Below are 21,994 nucleotides of genomic sequence, written 5' to 3' on the forward strand. Positions count from 1 at the left end.
AGGAGCTAAGAGGGATTCAGCATCTACGACACAATGTTAACAAAAGAGCAGATGCTGGGAAAACGCACACACCTCTTTAGCTACCCGGCTATCACTTGGAAAACCACACACACACACACACACACACACACACCCCCCACAGTTCACTTGGTCCAGCAAACCATTTCTTCAAACATTAGACAGATTCTAATTCTTAAACGAGAAAGGGATGTAAAAGGGAGTTCCAGCTTACTTCTACATCTCCTGTCTCCGTTCCCAACCTCCTTTTAAAAACATCACCAAACACGACCAACATTAATGGAAACGAGGGCAGGCGCTGGGCAACGTACCCGAAGACTGAGTTACTAACAGAACAGGGCCCAAGATTGGGGAGAAGTTATAACCGTAGGCGACGGGCTAGCACATTACAGGCCACCACCTGCGAACTTCTACGGGAGCGCAGCCACACCACTCCCTTCCATCCTGTGGGGTCATCTGTGGTCGCTCTGATACCGCGCTGGAGGACGGGAGTGCTGGTGGCAGACACAGCACGGCCTGCAAACCCTACGATCTTCGCGGTCCGGCTCTCTGCGGACGAAGTCTGCGGAGCCCTGTTCTAAACTGCAGTGCCTGTCCTTTTCGCGGTAATGCTCCACCTCAAATGAACTGCTGGTTTTAGCAGTCTTTCTGTAAAACGCATGAAACTTCCCAGAAAGTCCAAGGCACCCTCGTTTAATTTAGTTGGGGAAACATGCGAGCTATTATACTCCAATGTATACATACGCTGAGGAATCGCTGGTCTAACATACCAAATAAAACTTCAAAAGGCATTTGGCAGAACTACACAGCTTTTCTCTTTTGTCACATTATTAAATTTAGAGATGAACTAAAATTAGTTGTATATTCCTGACCTTGCGTTGACTCCAACCAAGATAAATTTCAGCAAAAAATCTTCTGAGATAATACCAGTCGCTTTGGCTATTCTGGGCTCCGTACGTATGTAGAGAGTCTCTTCAGAGGCACAAGGTCTTCTTGAAAAGACTGTACGCGTTATCCCATTTCCTTAACTTCCCCGGGCCCCCCTCGAGCTACACAAATATGCCTCATCTCATGGCTACTCTGCCAACAGTGCAGGGTCAGGGTTCGGCTACGATACCCTCCCACCCACCCACCACTCCTGTTTCTGGATGGAACACATCTATTTTTTTTTTTTTTTTTTAGAGAGAGAGCGAGCACGCAAGGCCACACGCACCACGTGTGGATTCTCACTTCTCTCTCATCACTCTACGGGAGAGACTTTACATCTCTTACTTGAGACATTTCTGGTCCATAATCCTTCACTTGAGAAAGAGAGAGACAGAGAAAGTGTGGCCGCAGGGGGGAGGGCAAAGTAGGGGCAGGGAGAGAAGGAGGGTGGGAGAAGGAGAGAAGGAGAGAAGAAAGAGAGAGAGAGACAGAGACAGAGACAGAGAAAGAGAGAGAGACTGTCCCAAGCAGGCTCTGTGCTCAGCACGGAGACCGACACAGGGCTCAAGCCCATGACCCTGGGATCATGACCTGAGCTGAAATCAAGAGTCGGACATTCAACTGAGTGAGCCCCTGAACACATCTATTCTTGAGAATTATGTCAGGTTCCCTTACAACTGCAATGTGGTCAAGTTCAGAGAACACAAATTTCTTCCTATTTCTCTGGGGAGATTTAATTAGTGAGATGTTTTCGCTTTTTTTTCCCCAAAAATATTCATATACTAATATACTGACGCAATTAATGGGGACACTTAATCAACAAGAACACAAGTGAATGGCTAAGGGCTAGCAACTGATTCTGGCATACAATTTAAATGTCCCTGATTTCAAATGTAGTCAGAGAAATAAAAGATAAAATAACCATTATCTGACTTCTAAGCTGACAGTATAATGTAATGACCAAGTCAGGCTTCATTCAAGTAACCAAAGATTATGACAAAGAACACAGTTCTTCTTAGCTATACAGTGGTTCCCCCTTATCTGCAAGGGATACATTCCATGACCCCCAGCAGATGCCTGAAAACACAGACAGTACTGAACCCTATACACACTATGTTTTCTTCTATATATACACACCTATGATAAAGCTTAATTTATCAGTGAGGCCCAGCAAGAGATAAGCAACAGTAATAAAACAGAACAATACTCTGTGGCAAATGTTATGTGAACGTGGTCTCTCTCAAAATACCTTACTGTACTGTACTCACCCTTCTTGTGATGATGGGAGATGCTAAATTGCCCACGTAATAAGATGAACTGAGGCGAATGACACAGGCCTTGTGACACTGTTGGGCTACTACTGACCTTCTGATGTATCTGCTTTTGGACTGCAATTAACCACGGGTAAGGTGAGGGACTACTGTGCTAAAGCCTTCACCGTTCGCAACAAACACGACATGGGGGTGGGGGGCAGCTGTGCTTTCATTCTAACGGACTGACCACTGACCAGCATCGTTCTTGTGACTCACGATGTGACTGAGGTTGGCATTAGCATCATTATACCTGCTCTGGCCCCATCTCTTATGATGCTGATCCATCTGGCTGACTGGGGAACAGAGCACAAGCCATCTGCATTTTTAAAGCTTCCTATGTGATGTTACCTTAGCCCCAGGTGCGAGCCACAGCATTGGGGAAACTGGAGCTGGAAATGTGTCTGGCAGTCTGTTTATCCACGGAGGCCAGCTCAAGAACTGCAGAAGGAAAACAGACCCAGGACTACAAGGGCCCATCCGTACAGGGCTCTCTAATCCAATCATGTTCAAGCCTGGGTTTAATTAGGGCTCGTGTATTGTGTGTAAGGATTGAGATTCCAATCAGCCTGTACAGACAGCCTAACGGTCTCACCGGACTGGAGCTTCTGCTCAGTCCTGGGGTCACCGACCCCAGGTTGATGGGGTTGCTCTAATGATGCACCGTAGGCCAGTCCGGGAGTCTTCATTAAAGTCCCCAAGTTAGGTACCCGTACTTTGTAACGTTAAATCCACACACGAGGAGAACGGAAGAGGAGAGTGACCTAAAAGGCTGAAATTACTATCTCAGATACAAAACAAGGACGCTGCCTCAAAGCAGATGCCCGACTGATACCAGGTCACCTGTCATTTGGGAAATCTGGATTCTCTAAAGCTTGCTCTTTAGGTAAAGGGTCATTACCTTATATCTTCCTCTATTTTTGCCTGAGCTTCAAGATCAAAAGGGTCGGCAGAAAAGAGACGAATCCTTTCTTGCTCTCTCCGGGCTCGGTCCTGCTGCTGTCCCTCCAGGACCCTAGAAAATTTCTCTACAAAAACAACAAGGGGGACATCTTGAGTGCCACGCTATTTCCATTCTCTGTTAGTACTTTTCCAGATCAAATCGTTTCTCAAAATACAACTATACAAGATGCAGAAAGGATGCCTAAGAATTATTTTAAACGGGCAATTACATTTACTTGCTATTTCTGAGGCAAGACTACGTCCCCTAAATTCAGTGTCAAGAAATCAAGTATTTTCAAAAGTCATTTATTCCGGTAAGAAATTATCCGTCATACTGTTTCTACTCAGAGGTAAGAGCATTTCAATTTAAATCAGCAGAAACAGCCATCTGTGTGGCAGATGAGTGACCCCACTCCTCTCCTCCCCGCTGCCCCCATTAACCTATTACGCAGAACTAAAACAGAGCGCGACCACAGGGCATGGAGTCGGTGGTGCCGTCGCAGCCCTGCGTGGGGACAGAGGGCAGCCACGCCTGCAGCGGCACAGCACGAGGCGTGGGCATGACGAATCACCGTGTTGTGCCCCCGTGACTCTACCGCCAACACCCTGTGTCAGCTACGCTTCGATGAGGGACGACAACAAGACCCACAGGGCACTACAGCCCCGCTTTTCCTGCCACTCCCTTGAGAACACCCCCTGCCTTAGACCAGGGACGTTACATGTAAACTATTGTCAGTCCACCTACAGGACCTCGTGAGTAACAGGCAGGAAAATGAGGAAAGAGAAAATACTGCTTGCTATAAAATGTATGTCACAAGAGCCACCTTAGTCTCGCTGTTTCTTAAATGAGGGTGTATTTAAATGTATCAAGTTCTACGTGCCATCATCACGGTCTTTGGCGATTAGATATATTGCGGAAGGAATTAAAGACACCAAGAGAACGGTCGTGTGAACTATCAATACACACAACATGAAGGAATCTAAACCACATTAAGCTGACAAAAGAAGCCCGACATGAGAGAGGACATACTGTGTGATTCCATTAACCCGGAGACTGAAAACACGATTGTCAGAACGGCAGTAGCCCATAAGGGGAGGAAGCTGACCAGCAGAGGACATACTGGAATTCGGGAGCGAGAAAAATATTCTCTCATCTTGACTAGGGTGGCGGCTCCAGGACTTTGCCAAAGCTCAATGAACTGTACACTTAAAACCTGCGCATTTCTGTTAGGTAATTATTACCTCAGTTTAAAAAAGGGTCAGCTGAAGAATGAGCTATGGAGCATCTGTTACGCTTTAAAATGTAATCAGCACAGTTGCATAAACCCAGGAGTAAAACTGGAGAAATTTACAGAGAAAAACTTTATTCATCGAGCTGACTAAAAACAAACATTCTGTTTAACTCAAGAATGGCTCAAACACAGCAACAAGCTATTGGCGACAACCGACTATCGTTAATCTTGGGGTGGGTGAGAGTCAGAGGGCTCCGTTTTGCCACACAGGCTGATGGCACCGGACAGGTTTTCTGTCCCTAAGAGCATTTCACCCGGCATCAGCTGGCTTACTGGTGCTCTCTTCAACTGAGGCTCCCACCGAACAGGTTAGAATACCAGTCCCTAGGTTACGCGCAATAGGTTACGTGAAAATAATTTGGGGGAACAAAAAACCGTCAGTGGAGGAGGCTGGTCAAGCTGGATCTCAGAACTCTGTGCTGTTGCAAAATTGGATCACGACCGCCACTCAACTCCGCCTTTGGCATCAGCATCACTTTACCTCTCGGAGAGCAACTGGGGTGCTCAAGAGATCACGTGACCTGGCGGGCTGAACACCCCAGTTGCTGGAGTTTCTCCAAATTTGCCGCGACACCGCTACTTCCCCTCAGGTCCGCTCGCCAGTCTTCCACGTTGATAAGCTTACCAAGGTCTCCACTGAGCAGAGCGTCCGCCAGGGGTGGATTGCGCTCCTTCAGCAAGGACAGCTCATGGGGGTTGGCCAGCAACATGTCTCGGAGCAAGGCTGGATTGTCCAAGCCCTGAGGAGATGAAGCTACGTCTCCGGGAGATGAGTGGGACTGCTGTGCTCCTGGTGGCCGGCGCTGCCGGGAGCCTGACGTGCCAGGCACGGCTATACTACGGAAGTCTATGCGGGGCAAGTCTGTTGGGGAAAATCGGTTCAAAGTTTACTTCCAGTGACACACAAGCATTTGAAGGGCACAGCGGAATATTTGCTGGTGAACGGTATATGGCAAATGGTAATTGCAGACATCTGACCTTTCCTCCGCGCTCTCTCACGCTGACTGAATATAAAGACTGCAGTCTGAGTGAACCCACAACCAAGAACAGAAAAGGGGTGCAGTCCATGGTAATGACCCTAGATTTTTGGCTTCTACAATATCCCAGAAGACATAACAAGTTTTTACTTACTTGTATCTTTTTTAATGTGTATTTATTTTTGAGAGAGAGAGACAGAGCGTGAGCAGAGGAGGGGCAGAGAGGGAGATACAGAATCCGAAGCAGGCTCCAGGCTCCGGGCCGTCAGCCGAGCCCCACACGGGGCTCGAACCCACGAACTGCGAGATCGTGCCCTGAGCTGAAGTCGAACGCTTAACTGACTTAGCCACCCAGGAGCCCCTACTTACTTGTATTTTTTACAAATTAAAGCTAGTCTTAATAAACATAACCACATAAATCTGGATGTAATTCTTGAGAAAAATCCTAGTTTGTTTTGACATCTCTCAAAGGGCCCGGACACCTGGGATAAAGAATACTATACAAACCAAGTGAACTGCATAAATTTTAGATGTAAAATTCTACAAGTCTCTGCTAAACATACTCGTTCTTGGAATTTACACTTTCATCTGCGCACCACGGCTAACTCCTCTCACACCACCAGGGAGCTAGCAGGTGTCATCGTTTTACAGGAGAGACAAACAGAAGAAAAGGGACTTGCTCAGGTTCTCGGTGCTGAGGTCACCAAAAGATAGAACAGATTTAGAGGCTACAACTCCTGGGTTCTATAATCCAGGCTGAGCTGACCTTATTAAAACGAAAGGAAAATAAAAGGGAGCCTTACACAAAGGACCCACGTGTTATATGATTCCATTTCTATGAAATGTCCAGAATAGGAAAATACAGACACAGAAAGTAGACTGACGGTTGCCTAGGGCTAGAAGGCTTGGAGGCAGATGGGGAATGACTGCTAATAGGTCCAGTTTCTTTATAAGGTGATAAAAATGTGCTACAATTGATTGTAGTGATGGCTGCACAACTGGGAATAGACTAAAAATGAACTGCACATTACGTATACCTTACATGAGTGAACTGTATGGTATACAAATGATATCTCAACAAAACGGTTACTTAGAAAAGGAGTTTTACCTTAAAAAAAAAAAAAGGTAGAGCAGAGACAGAATTAGGGGCTAGAACTGAGCGAATGTGTATCTCCTCAATCCCAAAAATGTGCCTGATGGTCACTCCTGTTTCAAGTTGAGGCTATCCTGAAGCTGTTGGGAAATCGACTAGAAGGGAATCCTTTTTTTTTTTTTCCTTAATGCTTATTTACTTTTGAGAGAGAGAGAGAGAGGGAGAGAGCGCGCGTGCACAAGCAGGAGAGGGGCAGAGAGAGAGAGGGAGACACAGAATCCGAAGCAGGTGCCAGGCTCTGAGCTGTCAGCACAGAGCCCGATGCGGGGCTCGAACCCATGACCTGTGAGATCATGACCTGAGCTGAAGTCGGTTGCTTAACCGACTGAGCCACCCAGGCGCCCCTAGAAGAAGGGAATCCTTAAACTCAAGTATCATTTTCTGCCTCTTTAGCATGGGTTCAACTAGCCACCTCCTTCCAACAGACCTCAGCTGGCAGCTTGTGTGTGTGTGTGTGTGTGTGTGTGTGTGTGTGTGTGTATACACACATGCGCATGACGGAGTTAATCCATACCAACCAGCAACACAGATATGGGTGGACCTTCTCTGCAGGGTAAGAAATTTTTATCTTTAACCATGGTAACACTTATCTTGAGAGTCCATTCGCTTCAGAGTAATTCTGAAAAACTTGTTTACCTGAACGACTAGATCTGCTCCCCTCAGATGGCTCCCCTCCCCCAGACTGGCTCTCTTGTCCACATGTGACAGTACGGGGAAAAAAAAAACAACCAGCAATTCTCCAGAACTAACAATTTCACCAAATTAACCAAAGGAAGATTTGTTTTGGGTTTTTTTGACTGACATGTTCAAGTCACAACTCTTTCTAAAGTTTAACAGTAGACCCAAGGGACTAATGTAATTCCGATCTGGGAGGAACAGTGCTTGATGGTCTCTTACAGCCCCAGTTTTGGGCTGAACAGATGCACTGTGTTCTAAGCTGGCCTGTGTCATCATCACCCAGACACTCATCAGCTGGAACCACAAACTTTAAACCCACTGACCTAGAGACTAAGCAGTATTTAAGAAATCTACCTGAAGACAGCAGGGAATGGAAAACACTATTACATTTCATTAAAGGGGTCCACATCAGAACCCTGGCCACTTTTGTAGATCGTGAACCCCTGTGAGTATCCAAAGAAAGCTACTGACCCTCTCCCTATCAAATGCACACATGCTCTCAGCCACACAACTGTGCGTATTTATTTCAGGGACACAGAAACGTTCTAAATCCCAAAGCACAGATTCCAGACTATAAACCCCTATTCCGGATAGAACATCGAGACAGGTAAGTTTCCTTTCACATGATTAACACGGCTGGTGGGCAAGGAGCAGAATCTGGTGGTCCAGCTGCCTACTGTTCAAAAAGCTCAGTACAATGGGAAAAGTACCATGTTTTAGTTCCCATGCCTTCGCTTATTAGCTATGTAACACTGAAGACATTACTTAAAACCGGAGCTTTGTCTATTAACGATAACAAATTATAAAGAGGAATCTCCTCCCCTACAACTGTGATCCTGTGCAATGTGCATGCAAGTGCCTGGCTGACTGTAAAATGTCCCACACAGGCCTGCTAGCTGAGGGCCAGACACGAAGCAGCAACAGTCAGTCAGGAATCACGGGCATAGATGGCCTCTTAAGTCCTTCCCCAGGATACAGTTCTCATCGATCACAACAGAAGCGAACATTTATCCAGGGCGTGCTGAAGGCTGCACTATTCTCACAGCTAAGAAAACAGCCATAGGGAAGTCAACCCAGCCAAGGATACAGAGCAACCAAGGGGCAGACTCCATACCCCGCAGTCTGAACCCGAAGCTAGTCCACAGCTCTGACCCACTGCATTATGCTGTCTCCTGATGCCTGTGTCAGGAATGTCTTACTTGGGAACTGCACTGGAGGTCGAGGGTCTGCATTCTCCTTCTGCCGTAAAATCACGACATCCCCATCTTTCAAGCCGTAGGAAGCCAGCGATCTGTGGTTGTCTGTGAGGGGTCTTTCAGCATAGACGATCTACAACCAGGAAAGAGTTCACCATATGAAGCACTGAGAAATAACATGGAACAAAGCAGGAAGACTACGTACAGTGTCCCTTTTCACCAGATGTCAGTCCCAGCCTGCTCAAAACCCTCCAATGGTTTCCCATCACACCTGGAATAAAAGCCTAAATCCTTCCCGTTACCTGCTAGGTCCAACAATTTGGTCCCTGGCTCCCCCTCTGACTTCATTTCATACCGTAATTGCTGCTCCCTAAATAATGTGACAATTTCCCCCTTGGGACTGTTTCACTTGCTCTTCTCTCTACCTGAAGGATGTTCTTTCCCCAGCTATTTCTTTTTTAAGTAAGCTCTATGCCTAACATGGGGCCTGAACTCAGGATCAAGAATTACGTGCTCTACCAACTGAGCCAGCCAGACGCCCTCCCAGCCACTCTTTTTTAAGGTCTCTGATCAAATATAACCTTTCCAGAGCCCTTCACTAACCACCCTATTTAAAAACCCTCTCATATTAAGTATCTATTTCTTTTTACTGTTTATTTTTGAGAAACAGAGCAAGAGCGGGGATGGGGGGGGAGAGGGAGAAAGAGACAGACAGAGGGGAAGGGAGAGAGGGAGAGAGGGAGAGAGGGAGAGAGGGAGAGAGGGAGAGAGGGAGGGAGACAGAGACACAGAATTCGAAGCAGGCTCCAGGCTCTGAGCTGTCAGCACACAGCCCGACACGGGGCTTGAACTCACAAGCCATGAGATCATGACCTGAGCCAAAGTTGGACGCTTAACCGACTGAGCCACCCAGGAGCTCCTTAAATATCTGTTTCTTTATTGTCTTTCTGTTCCACTAAAATGGAAGCTACTTGAGGACAGGAATTTGTTTTGTTTGCGTAGCTCAAATGTCTTTTTTTTTTCTTGTGACAAGAACTTTTAACATTTACTCTCTTAGCAACTTTCCAGTATGGGATACAGTCTTGTCAATTACAGACACCAAGCTGTATATGACATCCCAATGTATCCATTTTTAAATGATCTTGCACACTGGCAAGTCTAAAAGTTTTCCAAATACTGCCTGTTCTGCATTCTTCCTTCTCTTCTACTGGATCAGGGATGTACTACTAATAAAAACATTTTTTTGATGTGCAATCAAACACTGAAAAAACCTGAGAGCATAAAAGCAGGTGAAACACTGTGCTGTAGGAAAAAAACGGAGAAAGGGCATACTATAGTTTAACCACAAAGGAACATAAAACCTATCCTGCACTATTACATACTGCAGAGGGGTATTCAGAATAAACTCAGGCTTTGAAAGGTTTTCTTTCAAAAGATTTGCTGTGCACCAGGCCACGTGCAAGCTGAGGAACCTGAGTCCTGTCCTGGCTCTGACAGTGGCCGCGTCCCTCCGCTGGTCCTGGCTTCACATTTCCGTTTGTCAAGCAAGCACTTGGGGCTAGATAATCGCTACAGCTGTCCCTTCCAGGTCGGTCTGCTACTCTACCATTTTACAGTGCTTCCTCACATGTCCTCACAGCTCTTGCAGGAAGACTGCCTGACACGCAACCTGAAAAATACAGATTTCTGCTGGGAAAAATGATCTGTCATATCTGCTCTCAGAATCTACACTGACATGAGAAGTAGAACCAACAGGAAACTGAATTTCCAAAGCCAAATACTTCTGGGGGTGCACAAAAAAATGGGACTCAGAGCTCATAGGGCCGATTACACTTCCTAAGTTCTATACAGTACTAGAAAATGGATCGTTGGTTCCTACCCTCAACCTGCAAAGTTAAAACACGTTCCAGCAGTCCACTGGACTGTCACTCCATCGATCCACTCACACTCTGCTATTCTCCCTCACGTAACCACATATCGCGTGGCGAAAGTACAAGAGAATCAACACAGACTGTTTGCAATACAACCCGAGAGCCGTATGGTAACTTGTGGAATTGCTGGGAAAGCTACCATAAATCTGAAGGGACAAGTGTCCCAGTTGAGGTGTGCACCAAGCAAGAGGAGGCATGACAACAGAAATGCCACGCAGGCGGCTCTCACAAGGTGGCCTCAACACAGCGAAGCCACCTTACGACAAAGGTACTGAGTGGTCCACGGCCCGCTCCTTAATTTTCCAGGTTCAGAAACTCAACCATCAGTATATGTAGAGACACGATCGGTTGACACATTTTAACTGTACTTACAGAAGAACATTTATCTACAACAGGAAATCAAACGCAGAGCATCAAAATGTTCCTATCCAGCAGAAGACTTGTCTTCAAGCTGGCAATGCTACCTGGAGGGCCATATTAAGACAGCAGACACTACCACGGCTTGCACTTCCATTGGAACGGGTTCCCACAGTCTCCCGCCTCATCCTACGCCCTCTCATTTCTAGGTGGGCATTATTCGTCCCATTTTGCAGACAGGGAAACAGAGTGCGGTGACCTGAGACTACACAGCTATTAAGAAGATAAGGGCAGCTCTTTCTGCCCCCAGGTCCTATCCCTGTGCTTTGATAAAACCATCTATTTTGTACCAAAAAATAAAGAAAGAAAAAAATAAGAACATAAAAAAAGGAAAAAGAATAGAACTAGGATTGGAACACCTGCCTGACTCCAAGAGCGGGAGATCTTCCCTAAGGACCACATACAACTGCCCCAAACCGAAGTCCAATGTGGCCAGCTCAATTAGCTGGTGACCTGAACAAGAGCTATTAAGCCATCTGTCACCACTGAGGGCCTATGCTCACCAGGGGAACCAAAACCCTGTGCACCGCTCAGCCTATCAATGTGTCCTGAACATGAGGAAGGACCAGTGGCGGCTCCTCACTCAGGACTTCCACGTAAAAACTCCACGGTGTTCAGTGGACATAGTCTTTCCTCAGCAGATGCTGTAAATTTTTTTTTTTTTTTTTTTTTTTTTTTTTTTAAATAAAGACAGCCTGGGGGCGCCTGAGCGGCTCAGTCGGTTAAGTGTCCAACTTCAGCTCCGGTCATGATCTCAGGGTTGGAAAGTTCGAGCCCCCACGTCAGGCTCTGTGCTGACCACCCAGACTGGAGCCTGCTTCGGATTCTGTGTTTCTCTCTCTCTCTGCCCCTCCTCTGCTCGTGTTCTGTCTCTCTCTCTCTCCCCCCAAAATAAATAAACATTTAAAAAAAAAACTTTTTAAAATAAAGACAGCCCGATCTAACAATAAAAGTTTAAGATCCTGGTAATAACTACCACCAAACACATACATGTCATGTGGAACATTGCTATCTTGCCCCATTTCCTAAAAATACTAGACTGAAGAATGTGGGTGAGGAGCAAAACATTCTTCACTCTGACAAAGCAGCAGGCGTATTCCATTTTAGTCCAAGGACGCAAATGAAATAAACAAAAGCTTAGCTGAAATTATAACAGCCACAAAGAACCGACTTCTTTTTGTTAAAACAGGCTTAAGAGTCTAAGAAAGACGATTATTGTATAGCTCAAGTCCTATAAGAAATCTGAATGAGTTTCCAGCTCAACAAGAGTGTATCATCAGACCCATGGTTTCACATTTCCACCAGTCAAAACAAAGAGTTTCGGTAAGGCATTGGTGATGCTTTCCACCATAATATCCAACTCAAAGGCCACAAAGCTAAGAATTCTGGTTCTGCCAGTTATGAGGACACACAACAGGACAGTTTACACATCTACAAGTCTCAAGCTGCGAAACTGGCACACTGCTAGTGCTTACTCCAGAGGCAGCACCCTAGAGACCAAATTTAAGCTTAATCGACATTTAACAATAGACTAAAACAACTCCAAGACCAACAACTCCATCATTAAGCATGAGGTCAAATGCCTTCTCGTCTTCAATCAACAGAAATCGTAACAATACAACAGAAATCGTAACAATACATTTCTAGCAGTAAGGACCATCAACTGGCCACAGAATCTTTGGACTCACATCTGAACGACTCCCTAATACTATCTATCATTAATTGAAAGCCTACTATATGCCAAGTGATCTACATATACATCTCATGCCACAGCTTGAGTTTTCCAACCCTTCTGGAAAACAATATGGCAACAGTTACTAAAAGCCTTTCAAAAGACCTGGCAATTCCATAGCTAAGAATACATCCTGAGAAAACAATCAGAAATGGGGACGAAGCCTTAAATATAGATATCCATGGAAATGTTACTAATAACTGCTTCCAATTCCCCCAATTCAAATGCCCAGCAATAGGCAAATTTTTAAATAAACTGCGGTACATCTATATTACATGGCCATTAAAATTATAAATTTGAAGAACTTGAAATGTCAGGGAAAAATGCTGACAATGTAGCTTTGACTGAACAAAGAAAGTTGAAACTGTTGGTACAGTTCAGGGCATCATGTTTAAAAGTTACACTGTAACCACAGAAAAGGAAGAAAGCTTAGGGAAAAAGATACACTAAGAAGTAAACTGCAGTTGTTTCCGGGGTGATATGGTAATAACTTTTTCTCTCTACCTTTTCCTATAAGGTACAAATTCTCTAAAACGAATATGCAGTATTTATCAGAAAAAAAATTCACGAAAATTACCTGCAAAAATAAGTATGTCAAAAGCAGCTACAATAGAAAATTTCAGTTTCCACTGCTTTAAAATAGTGTTTTACAAACGACAAATCACGCTGTGTACAGAGCTGCCTTCCCAGGATCATACGGTTACTGCTATATTACTTGGCATTTACACATGCCTTTTGAGAGTCCTTACACATTCTGCACACGTTTTGACCACATGCCACCTACAGGGGTAAATTATAATGATGTTTCAAAAATACAGAGACATTAATTTAAAGTGAAGCTAAGTTCTGATAATTCTTTGAAGTCTGCCCAGCCAAGTTCTGCATCAAAGCATCAAACAGAGCCACGACCGGCTTCCAAGCCCACACTTGTATTAAGAGATGGAACATGCCCAGCTTTAATCACATGTACAAGTAGAGATAGTTTCTGTTCTAAATTTGTTATCATCACATTATAACTACTATAATCAGACTAGAGCTGTTAAAAAGTAACGTCTTTTCCAAGTGCATACTTATGCACGACTGATGCTGATGTGCAAGTGTGAATTCTAAACCGGTGATCCCCAATGTGGGGCAGGCAGGCGAAACGGTTCTTTAAAGATGTGGGAACAGAAAAATATTAGAATGTTCATTTCCATTTATTTTAGTTCGTCCTTCCTTAAACGCTATCCTATGGTTGTTTATAATGGACATAAGGTTATTACTTCACTCATTGATGTTTACGGTTATTCCATACATATGTGCGCATGTATATAATGCATATAACATTAGTTCATGTTTATAATTGATTATATGTATCGCAAAGATGTATGTTCCAAAACACTGTACGCGAAGGGAAACCTGACTGAAAAAGTCTGGAGATCCGTGGTTTGGACACACCGTGACAGGAAAGAACAGCCAGGAACCTTAAAAAAAAAAAAAAGAAAGAAAGAAAGAAAGAAAGAAAGAAAGAGGAAAGAAGAAAAAGAAAGAAGAAACTCCCTTTGGAAATGGAGGTGAAGGAACGAGGACAGAGAAGGTAAACAAGAGTGAGGCAGAGCAAGCAGGAGGACTAGGAGGGGAAGAGGAGTAACATGGGAGAACCTGGGCGGTGAAGCAGTGGGAGTGGGGGCCTCGAGTAAGTGATGTATTTGTAGGTAAAACTATAATGATGTTTACCATTATGATCTGGCGAACGGAAATGACTCAAGTGTGTGTCTAGGGTGGATCCTGTTCCTGCCTCATGGGCAAGGCAAGCAACTGAAAAGACAACCGACCACCAGACATCTTAAAATAGATACTGTGTTAGGTTACAATGGAGCCAACGGAACAAACTTGAAACGGGAGCTGTTTACAGCTGGGTAATACAGGCTTCACAGAAGTTGGAGCCCAGGCTTCCATATGCTAATTTGGCTTGGGAGGAAGTAAATGCCCAAATGGTGACCTAATGAATAAGAAAGAATTTGTGGAGTTAGCCTAACTGTTCAATTAGTGAGGTACTCCTAACATCCTGAGCTAACAGAGGACTGTGCCTGCCTGGACCATACAACGAACGGTCTTTTCCATCGGTCTCTTCCTTTAAATTTGTTACAGCCCGTCTCAAAAAGGGCAGGAAGAGAGGCAATGCCGCTTTTCATCTTCTCCCAAGCCCAAATAACAATGAGAACAACTTACATTTTCATTTTTTATTCCCCCCCCGCCAGCTGGTGATTATAACCAGGGTAACAGAACCGGAGGGTAGAGAGCAATTGAAAATGCCACCTTCAAAAATTTCAGAATTGTGTTTACTTCCCTACTTAAACTGTCCTTCCTTAGTTTTTCACGTGAGGGATTCATGGGCAGGAACTGGCTCCTCAGTTTTTAGAAAACATTTGCAAAAAATTCCTTTTACCGATTTCTTTGTAGCTTCTGCAGCTTCAGTCTGTGTATGTGACACTTTGCATCCTGAAACCCACTCTTTCTTGATATTCAGCTTTATGCCAAGGTTCTAAAGTTCACATCGTGTAAAGGAATCATACTCACTTCTGAACAAAATATTGACGCATCTGTTTATCACAATAAAGGGCAGAACACGCTGCAGTTGGGCAATAGTTTTTGGGAGTATTTCATAACTGCAGTAGAAAATCAGGATTTACATTCTGGGGCCCTGGAGGACTTCTATAATTTTCTCAACGTTTAGACCATGTCCTCCACGGTCCACTTATCAAGTTGAGATTTAAATGTTTTCCTGTAAAGGCCAGAGTTATCGTCACCGATTCTGTTTGGTGGCAGCTCAGGGCATTCTGAGAATAAATTATGTTGCTCATTTCAAATAAATGTAAGAGCAGCTGAATTTCCTTCCAGCATGGTAGGGAAATGAAACAAGCAAGCAAATCACACTGAGAAGGTATCGGGCCATTTTTACGAAAATATCCTCATAAAGCTCTGAACTTTGAACCCACCCAAACTCTCAATTGTGGCCTGAAATAAAGAAGGAGTCTGGCCTACTACCAGCGAAGAAACCAGAGAAACAAACAGCTTGAATTGAACGAATAACTACTTTTTTTTTTTTTTTTTTTTAAGAGAATTTAATCAGAAATGCCACGTGGTAGGGAAAAAGGTGCAGGGCATTTCCAAATGCCTCAAAACAAGGTAATGCAAGTCTCAAACTTCTTCCTTCACTAGGAGTGCAGATCTCTACATTTAAAGGTAAATTACGGTTGCTTAAGCAGGAGCTCTGTCCAGAACACCAGATGAACACCAACCTACCACAGCGATCCAAACTGGTATTTCTGGTCGGGGAAGTAGAATGTATGAACTCTTGCAGACCTGGAGCTCCTTCTTAGGTCCACAACACCCCAAACTCGGGATTATCAGGGGAGAAGGGGCCAAAGAGCCAGAAGATGGGGCGGGCCGCCCAACAGTCCACGCGCCCCTCGGGCTGCAGTGGGTGCGTCTGCGGTCAGGCTCTCCGCTCCCTCCCATGGCACCCCACCCCACGCTCGGAGTGTGTGGGGGCAGCTACCGATCCCAGCTCCCTCCCGGACGCGGGGGCGAGCTGGGAGAGGCCATCCCGCTCCCCCACCCCCAATTCCCCCCCGGCAGCAAAGGGAGGGCGTGAGACCCCAAGGCAGGAGGGTCAGCCCTGGAGAGAGACCCCGCTCGCTGCCCCGCGTACCTGGCTCTCGGCTGCGGGGATGCCGGACTCGAGCTCGCACAGCGCGCGGAAGTTGTGCAGCTCGAAGTCGGCGTCGACCTGGAGGGAAAAGGTCACCTCGGAGAGGTCCCTCCGCACACAGTACACGGTGAGCAGCATGGCCCGGGCCCGACCCAGCTCGGCTCGGCCCGGCCTCGGCGCTGGGCTGCGGGGCGGCGGCGGGGCCTGGCTGGTGCTGCGGGCGGACGGCGCGGGCTGCTCGCTCGCCCGCTTGCTCCTTCCCTCCCTCACACACGCTCAGTGACTCACTCCCTCCCGCCCTCACTACCAAGCACGGCCGCCGCCACCCGCCTGCGACTCCGTCTGCCTGCCTGCCGGCCTGCCTCCCACCGCTGCCGCCAAGCGCGCCAGCCGCCCGGCGCCCCGCCCCGCCGCAACGCGGCTGCCGTAAAGCCCGCCTGGCCCTCTCTGCCGTCGCGACGCGGCGAAGGGGCGGGCCGGGAAGAGGGAGGCGAGAAGCTGGGAGAGGATTGGAGGGGCTTGGGGAGAGGGAGGGAGGAGGAAGGGCGAGAAAAGGAGAGAGAAGGAAAAGGAACGAGGAGAATCAAAAATGTACCAACTGAGGGGGTTAATAGCTGAAGTCTGTGGCGGATTCCACAATCTCATTCATCCGTCAGGCATTTATGAAGCGCCTTCCAGGTGGATACAAAAACTGCGTAAAAAGATAGGTGTTTCTTGGCCCTTGAGAACTCTCAGCTTGGTATAGGCGACTGACAACTAGGCAGAGAGTTCTAAAACGTGTTCTACGAAGCAGAAATTGAGGCTCAGAGAGCTCAACCCACTTCTTGTGCTAATGATTGAGGGTTAAAACCAAAATCGTAACCCTGCCTAGTCTATAGAACCGGGCTTACTCTGACCCCTGACCCCTGACCCCTTCCTGCGCTCTGCCCTCCCAGCCACTTTGGGATTTTCAGTTCCTCCACGGCTCCATTCCTCTGCCTTGTAAAGTGTTCCCTCTACTTGGACTGTCTCCTTCCTACACCTGACAATATTGGGCACGGCTTAGACTCCACCCCACGAAGTATTTTCTCCTGTCGTGGCCTGTGGCGGGCCACCTAGCTGATGAGTGGATAGAGGCCCAGAACATGAGGCTTCGTCAGAAAACCAAAACGGGTGCAAGAGCGGCACCTCCCTGCTTACCACCTGCTTCTTCCCTATCCATGGAGTAGGGACCCCTCTTCTATTATAACAGGAGGGAAGGAGGAAGCAGGATGGCTGCGGAGGCAGGTAAGTAGGTAGGTTGGCTGGCGAGAAAGTCGATGACCCGCTGGAGACTTTTCTCTCTGGAGGAGGGAAGGTCATCTCTGGAGGAGCAGGGGGTTGAGAAGAGTGGGTGTATGGGCTACACAAAACCTGGCTGTCAGTGACTTAAGCAAAGAAAGGTCTATTTTTCTCCCAGGATAGGAAGCCTGGAGGTAGACAGCCGCATCTGTTCGGTGACTCAGTGATCCCGGGGCCTGTATTTCTGTAAATCTTTTGGCCTTTCCCTGAGAGTCACAACACGGCTGGCTGCCTCCACCCCATGCCTCGTTTTCTCGTTCGAGGCAAAAGCTTGCCCGGCAGTCCTGCGGCGGGTTTCTGATTACCTCTCGCTGGCCAGAACTGTGCCACGCAGACGCCCGCAAGGCTAGGAAAGTGAGTGTTTAGCTTTCCTCACCTCTTTAAAGGACATGGGCAGGAGAAAAAGGTTTTGGCAACGGGTGTGAGGCGAAACCTGCATAGTGCCTGCTACGGCAGGGAAGATTTGAAATAACCGTTGCAAATTGAAGCAAGTTGGACAGAGAAGTCACGCCGAATTGCCAGGTGGCGTCGAGGATGCAGCTGAGGTTGGAATCGTGAATTGATGAATTTTTCTGTTACATGATTTTTCTAGTGGTGCTCAGGTGCCCAGGGGTGACAGAGTTTATTTTCCAAAGATGGCCAAGGCAATATCTTTATACGTATACACCTTATACGTTCTTCCTACGATGTGTCCATAACATTCCTTCTATGAGGAGATGGGGTGTGTGTCCTTCCATGTATTTTTATGTTATTTTATCTTTTTTAGAGAGAGGGCAAGATTTGGGTAGAGAGAGAGGGAGAGAGAGAATCTCAAGCAGGCCTCACACCCAGTGCAGAGCTCAGTGTGGGGTGATGTGGGAAACAAAGGCAAGGAGGAAATGGCAGATAAAAATGAAATTTCCTTATAACCTGCATCCCATTAACAAATACTTGAGCTCCCTACTGTCTTAATGTTAATGCTTTGCTGGAGGGTTAAACCTTAGCTTGACAATAACTCGGCCTCCAGTATCCTGTGACTCTTCTTTAGCATATGAAAATCTCTTTGAGGGGCACCTGGGTGGCTCAGTCCGTTAAGCGTCTGACTTCGGCTCAGGTCACGATCTCGCGGTCCACGAGTTCGAGCCCCGCATCGGGCTCTGGGCTGATGGCCCAGAGCCTGGAGCCTGCTTCCGATTCTGTGTCTCCCTCTCTCTCTGCCCCTTCCCCGTTCATGCTGTGTCTCTCTCTCTGTCTCAAAAATAAATAAACGTTAAAAAAAAAAAATTAAAAAAAAAAAAAAAAAAGAAAGAAAATCTCTTTGAAAACTTCCCCTTGACTTTACCTCTCCCAACTCCCAAGTATATAACAAGTTTCTCAGGGTCCCCGGGGCAGCACTTCCTGCCCATGGGTCCTGTCTCTATGCTTTAATAGAATCACCTTTGTGCACCGAAGACGTCTTCAAGAATTGTTTCTTGGCCATCGGCTCCAGACCCCCACGAGCCCCCCATCACCCCAAAACTTCATCACTTCCAATCACTAACTCTGCCCCCACTGCAAGTGTGACCACTTCCCTGACTTCTAACAGCACAGACTCATGAGTCTTGTGTCTGCCTTCTTTCACTCAACAGCAAGTGTCTTGTTCATATCACTGCATGTAATTATAGCTTGTATATCCCCATTGCTGTATAATATTTTGTTGTGCGAATATACCACAATTCATCCATTTTGTGGCTGACGGGTATTTGAATAGATACATTTTTTTTTTCTTGAACCATTTTGAATTTTGGCGTCCCAAACTTGAAAAAATCCTAACGTAAGGGGCACCTGGGTGGCTAAGCCAGTTGAGCGTCCAACTTTGGCTCAGTTCGTGATCTTGCAGTTCGTGAGTTCGAGCCCCACATCGGGCTTGCTGCTGTCAGCCTGTCAGCACAGAGCCTGCTTCGGATCCTCTGTCCCCCCACCCCCACCCCCGCCCCTTCCCTGCTTGTGCTCTCTCATAAAAAAATAAAAAATAGGGGCGCCTGGGTGGCTCAGTCGGTTGAGCGGCCGACTTCGGCTCAGGTCATGATCTCACATTCTATGAGTTCCAGCCCCGCGTCAGGCTCTGTGCTGACAGCTCAGAGTCTGGAGCCTGCTTTGGATTCTGTGTCTCCCTCTCTCTCTGCCCCTCCCCTGCTCACACTCTTTCTCCCTCTTAAAAAGAAACATAAAAAAATAAATTAAAAAAAAAAAGAGTTCATGCTGTCCAGAAATAAACCCTCACATTTATGGTCAATTAATTTTCAACAAGAGTGCCAAGATAATAGAATGGGAAAAAGAATAGCCTCTCAACACATGGGACAACTAGACTTCCACATGTGAAAAAAGGAAGGTGGACCCCTACCTCCCACTACATACAAAACTAACTCAAAATGGATCTCAGACTTACATGAAGGAGTTAAAACTATGAAACTCTTAGAAGAAAGTACAACAGTGAATCTTTGTAACCTTGGATTAGGCAAAGCCTTCTTAGATAGGACACCAAAAGGTGCCAGGAAAGAAAAAGCAGATTAATTGGACCTTATCGAAATTAGAAACTTCTGTGTTTCAGAGGACACTGCTGAGAAAGTGAAAAGACTATCACAGGAGATAATATTTGCAAATCATATATTTCATAAAGGACTTACATCTAAAATACATAAAGAACTCTTACAGCTCAGTAATAAAAAGGCAAACAAGTTTTATTTATTTATTTTTTTTTTTTATAAATTTTTTTTTTAATGTTTATTCATTTTTGAGAGACAGAGAGAGACAGAGCATGAGCTGGGAAGGGGCAGAGAGAAGGAGACGCAGAATCGGAAGCAGGCTCCAGGCTCTGAGCTGTCAGCCCAAAGCCCGACGTGGGGCTCGAACTCACGAACTGTGAGATCATGACCTGAGCCGAAGTCGGGCACTCAACCGACTGAGCCACCCAGGCGCCCCAAGGCAAACAAGTTTTAAAAAATTTTTTAAGTATTTTCTTGGGGGGGCGCCTGGATGGCTCAGTCGGTTGAGCGTCCGACTTCAGCTCAGGTCATGATCTCACGGTCCGTGAGTTCGAGCCCTGCGTCTGGCTCTGTGCTGACAGCTCAGAGCCTGGAGCCTCCTTTGGATCCTGTGTCTCCCTCTCTCTCTGACCCTCCCCTGCTCATGCTCTGTCTCTCTGTCTCAAAAATAAATAAACATTAAAAAAAATTGAAAAAAAAAATAAATAAAGGCTGCTTTAAAAAGTAATAAATAATAAAATATTTTTTGGGGGGGTCAAGGGGCCGAGAGAGAGGGAGACGCAGAGTCTAAAACAGTCTCCAGGCTCCAAGCTGTCAGCACAGAGCCTAATGTGGGGCTTGAACTCACGAACTGCAAGATTGTGACTTGAGCTGAAGTCGGACACTCAGCCGACTGAGTCACCCAGGTACCCCTAAAACAATTTTTTTAATGTGCAAAGAAAGGATCTGAAAAGACATTTCTCCAAAGATATACAAATAGCCAATATGAAAAGATGCTCAACATCATTAGCTATCGGAAAAATGCAAATCAAAACCATAACAAGATACCATTTCACATCCATGAGGATGGCTACCATCAACACGACAGATATGATAAGTTGTGATGAGGATGTGGAGAAATTAGAACTCTTAAGTTAGAATTGTTAATTGTTAATATTTACTTTTGTTTTTACTTTTTAATTTACATCCAAGTTAGTTAGCATATAGTGCAACAATGAGTTCAGGAGTAGATTCCTTAGTGCCCCTGAGCCATTGAGCCCATCCCCTCTCCCACAACCCCTCCAGCAACCCTCTGTTTGTTCTCCACATTTATGAGTCTCTGCTGTTTTTTCCCCCCTCCCTGTTTTTAGATTATTTTTGTTTCCCTTGCCTTATGTTCATCTGTTTTGTCTCTTAAAGTCTTCATATGAGTGAAGTCATAGGATATTTGTCTTTCTCTGACTAATTTCACTTAGCATAATACTCGCCAGTTCCATCCACATAGTTGCAAATGGCAAGATTTCATTCTTTTTGACTGCCAAGTAATACTCCGTTGTATATATATACACCACATCTTCTTTATCCATTCATCCATCGATGGACATTTGGGCTCCTTCCATACTTTGGCTATTGTCGATAGTGCTGCTATAAACATGGGGGTGCATGTGTCCCTTCGAAACAGCACACCTGTATCCCGTGGATAAATGCCTAGTAGTGTAATTGCTGGGTCGTAGGGTAGTTCTATTTTTAGTTTTTTGAGGAACCTCCATACTGTTTTCCAGAGTGGCTGCACCAGCTTGCATTCCCATTGTGTTTTTTTTATTTTAGCCATTCTAACAAGTGTGAGGTGATATCTCATTGTAGTTTTGATTTGCATTTCCCCAGTAATGAGTGATGTTGAGCATCTTTTCATGTGTCATGTTGG

At 45.9% G+C, this 21,994-nt stretch overlaps 1 protein-coding gene across 2 annotated transcripts in view; it reads right to left on the reverse strand.

Annotated features, from left to right (window-relative positions):
• DDI2 (DDI proteasomal shuttling factor 2) overlaps positions 1 to 16,647 on the reverse strand; it is a 33,373-nt gene extending 16,726 nt beyond the window's left edge. Inside the window, exons 1-4 of one of the 2 annotated variants that reach the window (XM_060624133.2) lie at positions 16,268 to 16,647; positions 8,497 to 8,626; positions 5,115 to 5,351; positions 3,157 to 3,283 (exon numbers count right to left, since the gene is read on the reverse strand). In XM_060624133.2, the coding sequence (XP_060480116.1) occupies positions 3,157 to 3,283; positions 5,115 to 5,351; positions 8,497 to 8,626; positions 16,268 to 16,405 (632 nt within the window). In that variant the 5' untranslated portion in view covers positions 16,406 to 16,647. The remainder of the gene's footprint in view (positions 1 to 3,156; positions 3,284 to 5,114; positions 5,352 to 8,496; positions 8,627 to 16,267) is intronic. The other variant, XM_078452355.1, reaches the window with a different exon arrangement.
• Between the last annotated feature and the right edge of the window lie 5,347 nt (positions 16,648 to 21,994).

This window comes from Panthera onca, chromosome C1 (assembly GCF_046562875.1).
Source record: "Panthera onca isolate mPanOnc1 chromosome C1, mPanOnc1 haplotype 2, whole genome shotgun sequence".
Classification (NCBI taxonomy): Eukaryota; Metazoa; Chordata; class Mammalia; order Carnivora; family Felidae; genus Panthera; species Panthera onca.